The following is a 13581-nucleotide window of genomic DNA, read 5'->3' on the forward strand; positions in this document are numbered from 1 at the left end:
CACTAGCTCTTCTCCATCCCTCATGTCAGTGCCTTGATGTGGGCCTTTTCATACCAAACCTGGACTCCTGTAGTAGTCTCCTAACAGGTCTTCCAGCTATGGTTCCTGCTAAAATGAAAATCTGTCCATGGTATGAAAGATTGTCGAAGACCTTTCCATGAGCTCCCCATACAAAGCTTTCATGGCATGATCCCTGACTCCTCGTTTCTTTATGTTCTCCACATTGCACTCTGTCAGTCATACAAAATAATCTGTACTTGCTATTCCTTTCATCTAAAATGCTCTTAGCTTCCTTCTTTTTCTATGAAATTCTTACTCCTCTTCTAAGATTTAGCTAAACTCTCTCCGGGAAGCCTTTCCTCACCTTCCCAGGGAGAGCTAACCCTTCCTTCCTTGGTGTCTTCGATGCCTCCCATTCAAACCTCTACTATAGCCCTTATCACACCACTCAGCATTTATTTAGATATGTGTACCCCTTATCTACCTACTAGGAACCCCTTGAAAGAAGAGACTGGCCCTTGTTCAATCTTGAATCCTTGGTACCTACTCTGTGCTTAGGACCCAGTGAGGCACTGAACTGAGAACAGAATGATGCTTTTGGCTTATCCAGACCTTGAAGCAGTGCAACACAATCCCACTGCTTGTAACAGAGTTGTGCTTAGTCTTGGGAACCGACTTTGTAGACCAAGAAAATCAACCCACCACTGGACCACTCTTGATCTCCCCTCACAGGCAACTCTTACTAGAGGCAATTCCAGTAACGGAGATGAGAATGAATGTGACACCATGCCCCCACCTGATAGTGACGATCTGCCCAATGCTCAAGTCCATGTCATTCAACTGTGCAATGAACACAGCGGCTACTGCTTCGTAGAGTGCAGTCCCGTCCATGTTGATTGTAGCACCAACGGGTAACACAAATCTAGTGATCCTTTTGTCCACGTGGTTCTTTTCTTCAGCACAGCGGAAAGTGACAGGCAGGGTTGCTGAACTATGTGATAAAAAGACAAAGGCGTTACGGTTTAGAAATGCTGGTCCTCGGTCCCTGCCTGAAGAAGAGACGCCTCCATTCCAAAAACTAACCAGGTATGCTGGCACCTTTGACAGGTTCAGGAATCAGAAGGTGCTATGGTTGCCACTGTTCCAAGTTACAACATAATCCCTTCGTGGGCTGCAGGCTGTGCCAAGAGGGCCAGAAACATCCCCCAGGGTGAAGAACTACATTCAAGGACATGGGTAGAGACTATGGGGATTCTTTCTTTCTTTCTTTCTTTCTTTCTTTCTTTCTTTCTTTCTTTCTTTCTTTCTTTCTTTCTTTCTTCTTTCTTTTTAAAATTGATCTCAGAGAGAGAGGGAGAGAAGCCAATTGGTTGCTTCCTGCATGCACTCCAACTGGTGATCGAACCCACCACCTAGTTATATGACCTGACTGGGAAATGAACCACCACCTTTTGATGAATGGACCCATACTCCAACCAACTGAGCCACACTGGCTGGGGCAATCATTTCTTGAATTAAAGGCAACTACAAAAACTATAAGCTGCAGATACTGCTTCATCAAGTGAGGCGAGGGTTGATAAAAGCTTGGTTCAGAGATTTCCTCTAGACACCCCTCTTCTATTTACCTGGAAGAGATCATGAGAGCTGTCAGGAGAGCCTGGGCCATCCCCATGGCAAACCGGAAAGGGTTCTTTCTTACCACAATGAAATATATCAGTGGAAGAATTACAATGGAGTGGATTGCAAGCCTGTAGATGAGAAAGGAACGGGTTCATGGATGATACCACCTCTTCATATTAATCCTTTTTTCAAAAGGCTTTTTTCATGTCATTCAACTTTCATATTGATCTAATGAGAAAATGAGAAGTAGGGCAGGAATATGTCTCCAGTCCACATATGAGGATGAGGAGATTCATTCAGCAAATGAAGTATCTTATCAAAGTTACTGGCAAAGCCAGTAGCTGAATGCACATTCCAGGGCTCACAGAACAATTACATCATGCTTCCAAGCCCTGATCGTGCTGTTCCTGCTAAATGTGCTAAAATCTTTCACTTCCTTCTGTTGCTGAATTCTTACTCCTCCTCTAAGACTCAGTAAGACTCCTTCAGGAAGCCTTCCCCCAACCTCCCAGCTCCCGCTGACCCCTCCCTCCTTGGTGCCTCTGTCGGCCCCTCTATTATAGCCCTTCACAGTCTCAGCCACTCTGCTCCCTGGGCCTCACCGCTGTTTTGTTGGATGGCGCCCACTATCTAAGAGGGAAGTGAGGATTGCAATGAGAAGGAGGAAGCCCTTGCTCTTCCATTTTCATACTTTGGACCGACTCTCTTTGTTATTCCTGTCTTCCAAAAACGATTCCTTGTTCCACATGGAAATATATGGGTTACACAAAACAGGGGGCTTCAGAAAGGAGACCGATTCAGCGGATGCCACATATGTGGCAGCGTAGAGTTTAAAGATATGTGAAGCTGAAATAGTAAGAAGTGGTCATTGAAAATACAGCTCCCGGGGGTGTGGAAAGAGGGTCTCCTGGATAGAGAGCTTGTGGCTAAGAACTCTGAGGAACTGACTTCGCTTACTCTTAGGAACCTAGCTAGGATAAGAGAACAGAAGCCAGTAGAACCCCGTTATGAAGTGGCTCAGCATAATACGCCGCAGCCCCATCACTGCCTGGACGCAGCCTCTGGCCTCTTTGAACTGGGCTAAAGAGGTCCTGCCTCCCTTTGCACTGAGCCCTGGGATTTGACTGACCCTCACACTGTAGGAATCCAGGCTGCTTCTCTGTTGGCCATCAGGGCTATGCTCTTGGTAAACACAGATTAAGTACTAAATGCTATGCAGTGGAAACTCCCTAATGCAATTGAGTTCCAATAGGTGAGCTGATTGCTTAAGTGGGTGTTTGGGGGCATTGACCAGTGGGAGTCAAATTGATGATGTTTACTCATTCCTATGGCCCATATTTCAAGGCACATGTGATGTATCCCACCGCCGGCTGATATCTGGGAGCACCATTTATCACCTATTCCCCTCAAGGAACCAATAACTGGACTAATAAGTATGCAAATGACCTGTTTCCTGCTGCCTTCCTGCTTTACACAATTCCTTCTAGCATGAAGATTTTCCCTGCACCCTGTCTGGCCCTTTGAGGATACAGGGGGTGACAGTGGTCACCAGCCCCACCAACAGGGTCCTGGAACCGACCAGCCATCCTGCTCCTACTTGCTCGAGTCTGATTTTATTTAGGCACTGCCTAATTTCTTTCAGGCCCAGGGTACATGGGGTTATTTTTATTTGCTTGGTTATAGTTTATATCCCTGAGGAAGTGAAGGCCAGGAGACAGCCAAGATTGGCTACCAGTGGGTTTTAAAAAATTATTTGAATACAACTAACAAAGGCAGTGACAAAGCCTGGTCCAGGCTGTTCTGCCAAGATCTGGCACTGAGCACAGTGCAATCCACCTCCAGTACAGCTGTTAAAGGGCACCCCTCCCCACCTCCAACCGGCTCTCTTATCGCTGAACCCCATTTCCCCCTGCACATAGGAGAGAAGCCAATGTTAATCCTCTGAAACCCAGACTCTCATGAGCTCAAGTGACGTTTCTTCTCTTGGGTCTGACATACCCAGTCAGGACAGTGGCCATGTAAAGGCCCAGCTTGCGGAATATGTCCCAGTCTTCAACTTCTATGATCTTTCCGGCAATCAGGAATAAAATGCCGATTGGCATGTAACTAGGAAGTAAGCACAACAAAGTCAGCAGGTGTTTTCTCAGGGTGGGATTTTTGGGGAAGAAACAAGCCTCAGCTTTGCACCCGCCCTCAGCTGGGAGGAGCACAGGGTGCACAATGAAGTGAAGGTCTCAGTTTCATCTCAGTTCCAGGCTGTGGGGGACCACACTGGCTTCAGGTTTCAACATCTGTGTGTACCTTAAATTCTACCCACCTAAGCTACCGTAATGGGACACACTTGGCAAGAAGGTATGGTTATTGAATACCTGAAACCTATATAATTTTATTAACCAATGCACCCCAATACATAAAATAAGTACATAAAAAGGTGTGATTAAACTACTGCATATCCCATTCCTTGTTCCCAGTACATATACATTCTACCTATTGCTACCTATGAGATCTCATTTTAGCTTGATCCTGCAAATAAGGTCACTAGGCTCTTTCTAGCCATGGTCACCTTGTTTCCCAGGTTGTAGTATCAGCAAAGAGCAATAGGGTTAGTAGTGGGAGTGGTCATAATAGCTGTTTGTGGAGCTCTCATGACAGGTCTTGTGTTGGCTTAAGTATTTTACATGCATCAATTCAGTTAGTGTGCTTCTCCCAATCCTAGTGGGAGATTTTATTACCCTTTTTTATAGATAATTAAGCTGAGGTGCAATGGGATTAAGTGACTGAAATAACTGAACCTTTTACATCACTGTCAATGTCTATAATTTGGATTAAATAATGTTAAATCAACTCAATATGAGATAAGTGGGACAGAGGTCTCTGAGGAAAGGTGGACTTTTCGGCATCTCTGAGACAGGGCAGGTACTCAAGCAGCTTTCGTTTGGATGGGTTAGTGCTCGTGCTGTACCTGTTGTAAGTATCTGGAATATCACTTCTGCATGGGGCCTACTAAGGAAAGCACTTTGTGTTTTGATGTGCAGGGAACCCCTTCAAGTCATGCCTTTAAGAGCTACCTCTTACATGAATGCTAGTTGGGTACAAGATGATCAGGGCTTTGGCAGTAAACACAATGGCTGATATCTAGATTCTTGTTAGTGGACAAAAAGTAACATGTGGAGTGATTCAGTACTCTTGTTAGTGTCTTAATATTCAGGGTTCCCCTTTTTAAGGTGAGTCAGTTGAGACACATAAGACTTTTGGTTCTAATTCTGAGGGGACAGTTCTAATTCAGGGGAAGCAAGATGGCATTAATGAGCGTTAGCTCACCACATAATGATCTGAATGATTTTCATGGTTGCATCGGTCAGAGCATTGAAGAAATCCACCAGAACCTGTCCCTTTTCTCCCATTTTTCCAATGACAAGTCCAAAGACAAGGCAAAAGACAATCAAGCCGAGGACATTGATGCCATCTGAATACATGCCTACGACTTTGTATTCCTTTGTTTCATTCTGTGAATCAAAACCAAGAAAATATATTGATGCATGGTTATAATCTTGTTAGACTGCATAGGCATTGAAATGAGAAGATACCATAGGCAAACATAATAAACCAGTGATCTACCAGTCAGAGTCAACAATACTTTGGGAAATATAACTAAAAATACAAAAAAGAGAACCCATCTATGCATATATCACATTTTTTACTGCCCCCACCTTTAGCCATTGAAGTTTCTCCTCTATCTCTCAACAAATCTATATCTGAATATTTCTTTTGAAGATTTCTTATTATGGGATGTTTTACATTTTTTATTTTTTAAAATTCTTCATTGTTTAAAGTATTATATATGTCTCCTTTCCCCCCGTTGTGTTTTACATTTTTTGTAAGAACTTCAGAATCAAGGCACTTGCAGGGTTATTTTAATTACTCACTATATTTGGAGGCTATATAAAAAGAATAGGAACTAGTAATGCAGGAAACAGAAAATATTGACCACTGTGGACATTTTTAGGGCATTTTACTGGTTTATCCTGATAATGAAGCATGAGAACATTCTTGCCCTGGCTGGTGTGGCTCAGTTCGTTAAGCATCGTCCCATGCACCAAAAGGTCACTGGTTCGATTCCTGCTCAGGGCACATGCCCAGGTTATCGGCTGGATCCCCAGTAGGGGGATGCAGGAGGCAGCCAATAGATATTTCTCTCACATAGATGTTTTTCTCTCCCTCTCCCTTCCTCTCTAACATAAATAAAAACATATTTTAAAAAAAGAATATTCTTTACTGCCTCTAATTTTGAATGACCAATAGGACTTTGGAGATATAAAAGTTAACCAGCCCGACCAGCGATGCTCAGTGGTTGAGCATCGACCTATGAACCAGGTGGTCATGGTTTGATTCCCAGTCAGGGCACATGCTGGGGGTATATAGGAGGCAGCTGATGAATGATTCTCTCTCATTAATGTTTCTCTCTCCTCTTAAACCAATAAATATATATATTTTTTAAAAAGTTAACCAGGTTCCTACTATTAGGAACCATTTGTTTGCTTTATCCTGTGTAAGAATAGCATGAGATTTACTGAGAGATTTCGTAAGGACATAACATAAATGGACAAGCCCCTGGGGCACCAGTTATTTCTCAATTATGATGTGATTTAATCAAACACATATTTACCAAGCAGCTGGAGTGTGCCAACTGCAGTGGCTACAGCATAAGGTCATCAGTAAAAGGGGAAAGATTTATTCATTCTGAAGAGAAACACAGTGAGATGGTGTGTAATTAACTGCACAGCCAAGCTATGAGTTATAGGCATCCTATGGAACCTGGGGACATGGATGAGGGCTGTGAGGTTACCATTAAGAAATGATAAGCCAAGGCAAAAGTCATCCTGTATCCTGCTTGGAGAATTCCTACCCATGTTTTATGGTTCTCCAACGAATTTAAGCCATCCTGTTGGATGCCCCGGAGTACCCTGTTCTTCCCTATTGTAATACTCATCACTCTTCATACCAGGGCAGATGCCACATCTGTCTTTTCACTATTGCAATCCAATGTTCGGCAGGGCCTGGCTCAGGGAGGGTGATCAGAAAATGCTGTGGAACCACATCAAAGGCAGGAATAAGGAGTAATGAAGGAGGCTGATCAGGATAGGATAGAAGGGGCCCACTGGGAACTGAGCCCAGAAACTAGGAAGGAGCCGGGGCTGCTGGACCTGTCAGAGGGGTTACCTGGGGAGTGAAGGCTTTCTGCAGGTGGAAGCAGGGAGCCAATGGTGGCCTAGTTAATCTGAATTCTTAAGTCTACCGAACATTTATCTTTTCCTTAAATTTTCCCTTCCCGTGTGAAGGCAGAGAACATTCAGGAAAAAATCTACTACAGGACTAAAAAATGTATTCCTTCAGGTCCATACATTCTAAGCCTTCAGTAGGGAAATCCCCAAAGCTCTCAAAGCCCATTGATTTTAACTATGAGTTCATGGCAAACCCTACGTGGCAAAACCTAACCCGAACTGAAACGAGGCCACGTATGGTCTATTTCTTGTAATTTGGCAGAATATTTATAAATTCGGTGCAAGAATATTGATGTGCTTGATTCTAGAGCCGTGGTTCTCAACCTTGGCTGCACATTAGAATCACCTGGGAATCTTTTTAAAATCCTGAAATTCTGTTTCCGTGTTACTAATGTTGTGGCCCCACCCCATAACAAAGAAACAGAATTTCCGGAGGATGAGGCCCAGAAATCAGGATTTTAAAAAGATCCCCAGGTGATTCTAATGTGCAGCCAAGGTTGAGAACCACTGTTCTAGAGTGTTGTTGCCAATCCTACTTCAGGGAAGTGTTTAACGTGTACACTCACCGCCTGGCCCATCTAACGTGGAAAACTATGAATCTGCATCACATCTGGGCAGAGAGTTGCAAGAAAGAAATTGTGGGCCTGCATTCTGCGTTTACATCGTCGTGCAAACCTAGAGCAGTTCCCAGAGGTGCGCACCTCAGCTCTAAGGAGTGGCGGAGATACAGAGGCAACAGGGCTCTCTCTCCTCCGTGTGGTTCAATGGCTGCTCATTATTCTTGGTAGTTAGGTTCTATGAAGTGGTCACCAACACTGAATTAGCGAATACTAATGCATTGTTTCTAGGGAAAATGTATGAGTAAGTTCTTGGGAATCAATGTTCACAACATTTTCATCAAATCATCCACACATGACCTACTTTATACATGTTTCTGTTCAGAGACGACCTTATTTCTCTATATACTATTGATTCATTAACACTGAATTTACAACCCACACACTAGAACTCATGCCTGAATGAAGTGTATCTAACATACTGTATTCTCTGGAAGGCACATTGGAGCCCTCTTCATTTAGGAACCATAGACAGCACTTCAGCACTATGGTTGGGGGATATTTTAAATAGTGAAATTACCACGAAAAGTACAAAACTGTGAAAATGTGGCATAAGCGCACCACGAAAAGACACATGTTAATAGCATGAGAGCTGAAACAAGAAGGCAGAGCATAGCTGTGTTCAGCATCTGCTGGGAACACATGTGCATTGGGCAACTTAAATTTTTCACCGCTCCATGCACATCTGTGAATGACACGAAAACGCCTGAGTGTTGGTTTTGAGGTTGCAAATACATTTTAGCAAGTAGGTGAATTCACAAAGTGTGGAATACATGAATAATGAGGATGGACTGTACTTCCATCTCCTGCTCACTCACAACTCAGGCTCTGTCTACTGGGGAGGGGACGTGGGCGACAAGGAAGGAAGCAGTACCTTGGCAACAGCAGTTGTCATGACGGCTGTGACAGATGCTCCCGTCATATTCATCCCTGGCTCACTGGGAGGACTCACTTCTTTCCGCATGGTCTTATACTGCACGTTAGAAGAAGAAAACCCAAGAAACAAATGAAGAAAGTTTTTTAAGCACCTGAGGCTAACTCACAGGAATACAGTTACTTTGGCAAACAAATACCACTGAAAGGTTCTACCTCCAATGCCTCTGTTGGCTCCGGGTGTTGATAGAACCTCCTACGAGGCTCTGGAACCAAAAGCGGAATTGAGAAATCCAACCCCCTGACGCCCACAGCCACCATTCAATGATGTCAAAGTGTTCTCTCACTTTTATAAGAAACGACAAATTAATGGAGCAACAAAGTGAATGAAATTATTGGTGTTATGTGTAGGTGCTTTGACAGACTCAGGAATCCTGTGCATCATTTTTCTATCCTATTTATTATTTATAACCTGGGAGAAACCTCACCACTTTGATAAATGTAGTCGCTATGACTTTAATAAACATCAACAACTATATGATTGTTCCCAAATCAACAGTCGTTTTAGGGCTACTCCATGAGATTTCTGTTGACTCCTCCTCCTTCAGCCCCATCTGGTTCTGTGGAGCTTCAGCAGAGAGGTTGAAGAAAGAGCTAGTATACCCTCACACCAGGTCACGCTTACAGGCTCTGCCAACACCGAGAACCTCACAAGCGACCACTGTGGCTGAAGCGCAAAGGCACCCCTGAAATAGAGGTGGTTCTGTCCTGCTTGGAGGTCGGCAGCGAGCAGTTTAATTGCTGCTCCTGCTGGTATACACAGAGGTCTCTGTGCATATAATTTATGTAAATCAATTCAGCACTTTGCGATAGACTCAGCTGTCTAAGTGCATAGACAAATGAAAGAAAAAGACGTGAAGAAAATGGAGTGGAGAGATTTTTAAACTTTCCTAGAGAAAAAAAAATCATGGCATTGTTATATTGTGCCTTAGAGTGTCAGCAATGGGGACAGAATGATTAAGGAAAAGACCAAATACCAGGAACACCAGCCACCTTGTGGGTCAGACACTGATCTGCCCACAGGAGTGAAAGAGGAGATGGAGGCTACTTTTTCCACTGCATGGCATCTCCCCACAGTCCAAGTCTATTCACAAATATAGTACAATGTGGTTCTACAAAAACAGGTATGAGAAGCCATGTTCTAAAACATTCATTGGCAGAGTAGAGGGGGTCAATGGTGGAAAAAAGGGGACATCTATAATACTTTCAACAATAAAGAGAAAATTTAAAAAAAAAAATAAAAGAAAACATTCGTTGTTTGACATTTTTTTCTGATTTGCTCCGTTTGAACCCCTTTTTTGTGGGGGTGGGGAGAACATAAAGGAAATGGGAGCGGAATAAGCTACAATAGGCACTTACTTCACTGTGACCGAAAGACCAGGGATACAGTACAGAGGAGGCACCTGAAATTCCTCCGTTCCCAGGTACATCTCCTGCCATTTTTGATGGGCTCATTCCATTTGTTGGGTTATGGCAGGAAAAAAAACCTAATCGGTAGTGGGAAGAGGGGCGCGATGTGGGCAAAAGTCAATATTATTACCTGCTGAAAACAGGCTTGGACAAGGTTCTCAGGGAACATATTCCTGTTGGAGACATGAAAAGCAGTATTAAGGTAAGGCAGAAGTGTTTTGTTTTGTTTGTCATACCCAGTACATGGGTGAAGTGTAACATAGAATCAGTCCTCTGGTTTCTCTTCTGGCTTCTTTACATAATACTTCCTTGTAGTAAGATTTATTCTTCCCTGCTAAGCTTCAACCAAGAATAGGAACCTCTCCTAACCAAATGTTCCTTAACTGACTCACCGAGGAGCCGATACACATGCTGTCCTGGGGGAAACACCACACTGGCAGGTGGACACTCGCAGTTAAGAGACGAATTTAATATTCTGCACATTTCTGTTTTCACCCATGAGAATGTATGCTTACCAAGAGTCCACTGCACTTCTTCCCAAATTCTTGATGCCAACTGCAAATATCATTGTCGTTACTGAATTAAAAATTATGTAAATCGAGGAAATAGGAGTGTGAGAAGGAAGGTATGATTTCTATAAAAACTAAGCCGAGTGCCTGGAAACTCAATCAAGCCAAGTGACTAAAACTTCTGCAGTTAAATTAGGTATGGGAAGGCAACTAGAATAAAAAGGGAAACTAGAAGGATTCGGCACTCCACTTTCTTTGCAAGTCTAAGGGCTTTTGTTGCTCCGCTTCACAGAAACTGAGTCTGGAAATTCTAGACGATGCATTTCTGTTGCATCCTGCAGCGTATGCAACAGAAATGGTAGGAAATTACAATCAACTGACACACTCGAAGAAAAGACCTGACCCTACGTAAAAAATTGGCAAATAAACCCATTTAAGTTTTAACTATACACAAAATATGTAATGCATATCTATCATTTTTTATGATTCTCTTCTTTAATTGCTATTTATTAACTAATTTCCAGCCCTAACCACCTCAGATTAAGAGGGTTTTATCCTGTACAATTAAAAAATGTATTTCTTCAAATGTGCTTCAGACTGACTACCCAGCATCCTACTGCAACAAGCATACTTTCTGCATCTGTCCATCCTAAGTCCTGTCAAAGGAGCTCATTCCTTCCATGCCCTTTTGGAGCCATGACTCCGCAAGCAGCACTGGCTATGTAATTTGCAGGGCCCAGGGAAAAATGAAAATGCACAACAATTTAAAAATTATTAAAAATTTCAAGATGGCAATAGCAGATCATTATAGTAAGCCTGGGGCCCTGTGTGACCACACAGGTCGAATGCTAATGAAGCCATTCTGCTGGCAAGACACTCACCTGATCAAGTCTAACATGGCATCGACAGTACTGACTTCAGGGCTGCTGCCTCTCCTATCAATTTCACCCACTTTCTGGCTGACACCAGGCTTGATGGTCACCACCAGCACGATACCTGTGGCCAACGAGAGCATCCACAGAGCAGTGAGACTCTTCCAGGGCACCCAGCACCCCCAGTGCATCCTTCTTTGACCCACTGGACATGGTGGGACCCCAGGATCCAGCCAAAATGCTGAATCTCAGCTGCGACTTCAGCAGCAGCCTTAATTACTATTCCATTTAAATGAAGCAGAAGGAACTTTTCCCATGTCTTTATTTAAAGCGAAGGGGCTACCCCTTCTCTTCGTCCATCTCCTATCTCAAAAAAAAAAAAAAAATCAATGAAAAAAATATCCTTGGGCAAGGATTTAAAAACATAATAATAATAAAAAAAGAGAATAAAAATGAAGGGGCTATATTCCAGAATTGCTTCTGGAAACACCTGCTGACAAGAATGTTCTTTTTTCTTTTTTTAAAAAAATATATTTTATTGATTTTTTTACAAGAGAGGAAGGGAGAGGGATAGAGAGTTAGAAATATCAATCAGCTGCCTCCTGCACACTCCCTACTGGGGATGTGCCCACAACCAAGGTACATGCCCTTGACCGGAATCGAACCTGGGACCCTTGAGTCCACAGGCTGACACTCTATCCACTGAGCCAAATCGGTGAGGGCTATTCTTTTTTCTTTATTTTAGCTTACGAGGTCAACCTAGGCAGGGCATCCTTAAAATATCAAGCTAGGTCAAAATGGACGGACCATATTTTCTTCACAAAAGAATGCCAAAGGTACAAGAGCAGCTCTATTCCCTTAGAACAGCCGTGGGCAAACTACAGCCCGTGGGCCGGATCCGGCCCGTTTGAAATGAATAAAACTAAAAAAAAAAAAAAAAAAGACCGTACCCTTTTATGTAATGATGTTTACTTTGAATTTATATTAGTTCACACAAACACTCCATCCATGCTTTTGTTCCGGCCCTCCGGTCCAGTTTAAGAACCCATTGTGGCCCTCGAGTCAAAAAGTTTGCCCACCCCTGCCTTAGAATGTTCTCCTTCTTTCAAGTGGAATTTATACTTGGCAAGACTCAGCCATTAGCTCTCACTACTATGTGAAGTTTGAAATGCACTCAACTGCTATCTTTCCAGAAATCTTTTATAATTATACTCAACTCCACTACTATAGACTCATTGCTCTAAAGATGGTATAAGCTCTTGGCTCCACTTCCTTCCACCCAATGATCTTGGAGACGTATAGAGCTGCCACCCTCTTTCTGTTCTTACTAGAGACTTTAATAAAGAATACCATAGCTGAAATTCAGTCACTATTACATTTTCTTCACATAAAAAGTACATGTAGACTTCAAGCCAAAAAGCTTCATGGTAGTGTAACAATACTGCTTTCTAATTTTCTAAAAAATGCACATTATAAAAAGCCCAACCACCTTTTAAGTGAAAAGTCACAATTATACAAAGGAATAAGAATTCAGCGATAAATTTTACCTAGAATGACAGCAATGAGAGTGGTGCAGAAATAATATGCAACAGCACGCAGCCCAATTTTTCCAGATACGTTGGAATCCAATGCAGCGACACCTGAAAGGGGGGAGAAGTCAAATTACATTACTTTTAGAAAGACTGATTTACAGGACTAGTGATGAGTCAATCCTTAAGGTGTGAAACAAAGAGCTGAGAGCTGTCGCTGGATCTCTTGGGCATATCGCACACATTTGGACAATATGTGAAGGGTGAAAAAAGCAAAATTCCAAACACAGAATTAAGAGATGGGAGCCTACTGAGAGCTAAGTTCCCCTTCTTGGCAAGCCCTCACTGCCGCTGCCCATTGTGAGCGTCCTGCCTTGGGCTCCTCTTGGGGTGTGGTCATGAGACACAGTCAGAAGGAGTCCTCCTTCTGCATTTGCTTGCCGTGTGGGTGGGGGAAAGGTGGGAGAGGACATAAAGGGGATACATGATGATGGAAAAAATAAAATAAAAATTTTAAATATATGAAAAAGAAGACCGTTATCAAGATTTGTGTACTATGCCACTCAACATCCTTTTGGAATTCAGTATCAAGGAAGAGTTTATTTTAAAGAACTGAGATAATTCTTTCCTCATGTAATGAAAATCAAATAACCCCTTCGTCCTTTTGTTAGGAAGCTCAGAGTCAACTAAAAGATAACTTTTACATATGTGTTCATGATAATTATCTGATTAAAAAAGAGAAAAATATAAAGAAAACAAAAATGACTTCAGCTCATCAGCCATAGTCAAAATTCTGGTGATTTATCTTC

General features: G+C 42.7%; 1 protein-coding gene across 1 annotated transcript in view; it reads right to left on the reverse strand.

The window, feature by feature from the left end:
- Positions 1 to 13581, reverse strand: part of SLC1A1 (solute carrier family 1 member 1) — a 63496-nt gene that overhangs the window by 9318 nt on the left and 40597 nt on the right. The window contains exons 3-10 of the mRNA XM_081103428.1: positions 12791 to 12883; positions 11253 to 11367; positions 9993 to 10035; positions 8394 to 8492; positions 4942 to 5126; positions 3619 to 3726; positions 1626 to 1748; positions 797 to 991 (exon numbers count right to left, since the gene is read on the reverse strand). Of these exons, the coding sequence (XP_080959554.1) occupies positions 797 to 991; positions 1626 to 1748; positions 3619 to 3726; positions 4942 to 5126; positions 8394 to 8492; positions 9993 to 10035; positions 11253 to 11367; positions 12791 to 12883 (961 nt within the window). The remainder of the gene's footprint in view (positions 1 to 796; positions 992 to 1625; positions 1749 to 3618; positions 3727 to 4941; positions 5127 to 8393; positions 8493 to 9992; positions 10036 to 11252; positions 11368 to 12790; positions 12884 to 13581) is intronic.

This window comes from Myotis nattereri (assembly GCF_964212035.1).
Source record: "Myotis nattereri genome assembly, chromosome: 12".
Lineage (NCBI taxonomy): Eukaryota > Metazoa > Chordata > Mammalia > Chiroptera > Vespertilionidae > Myotis > Myotis nattereri.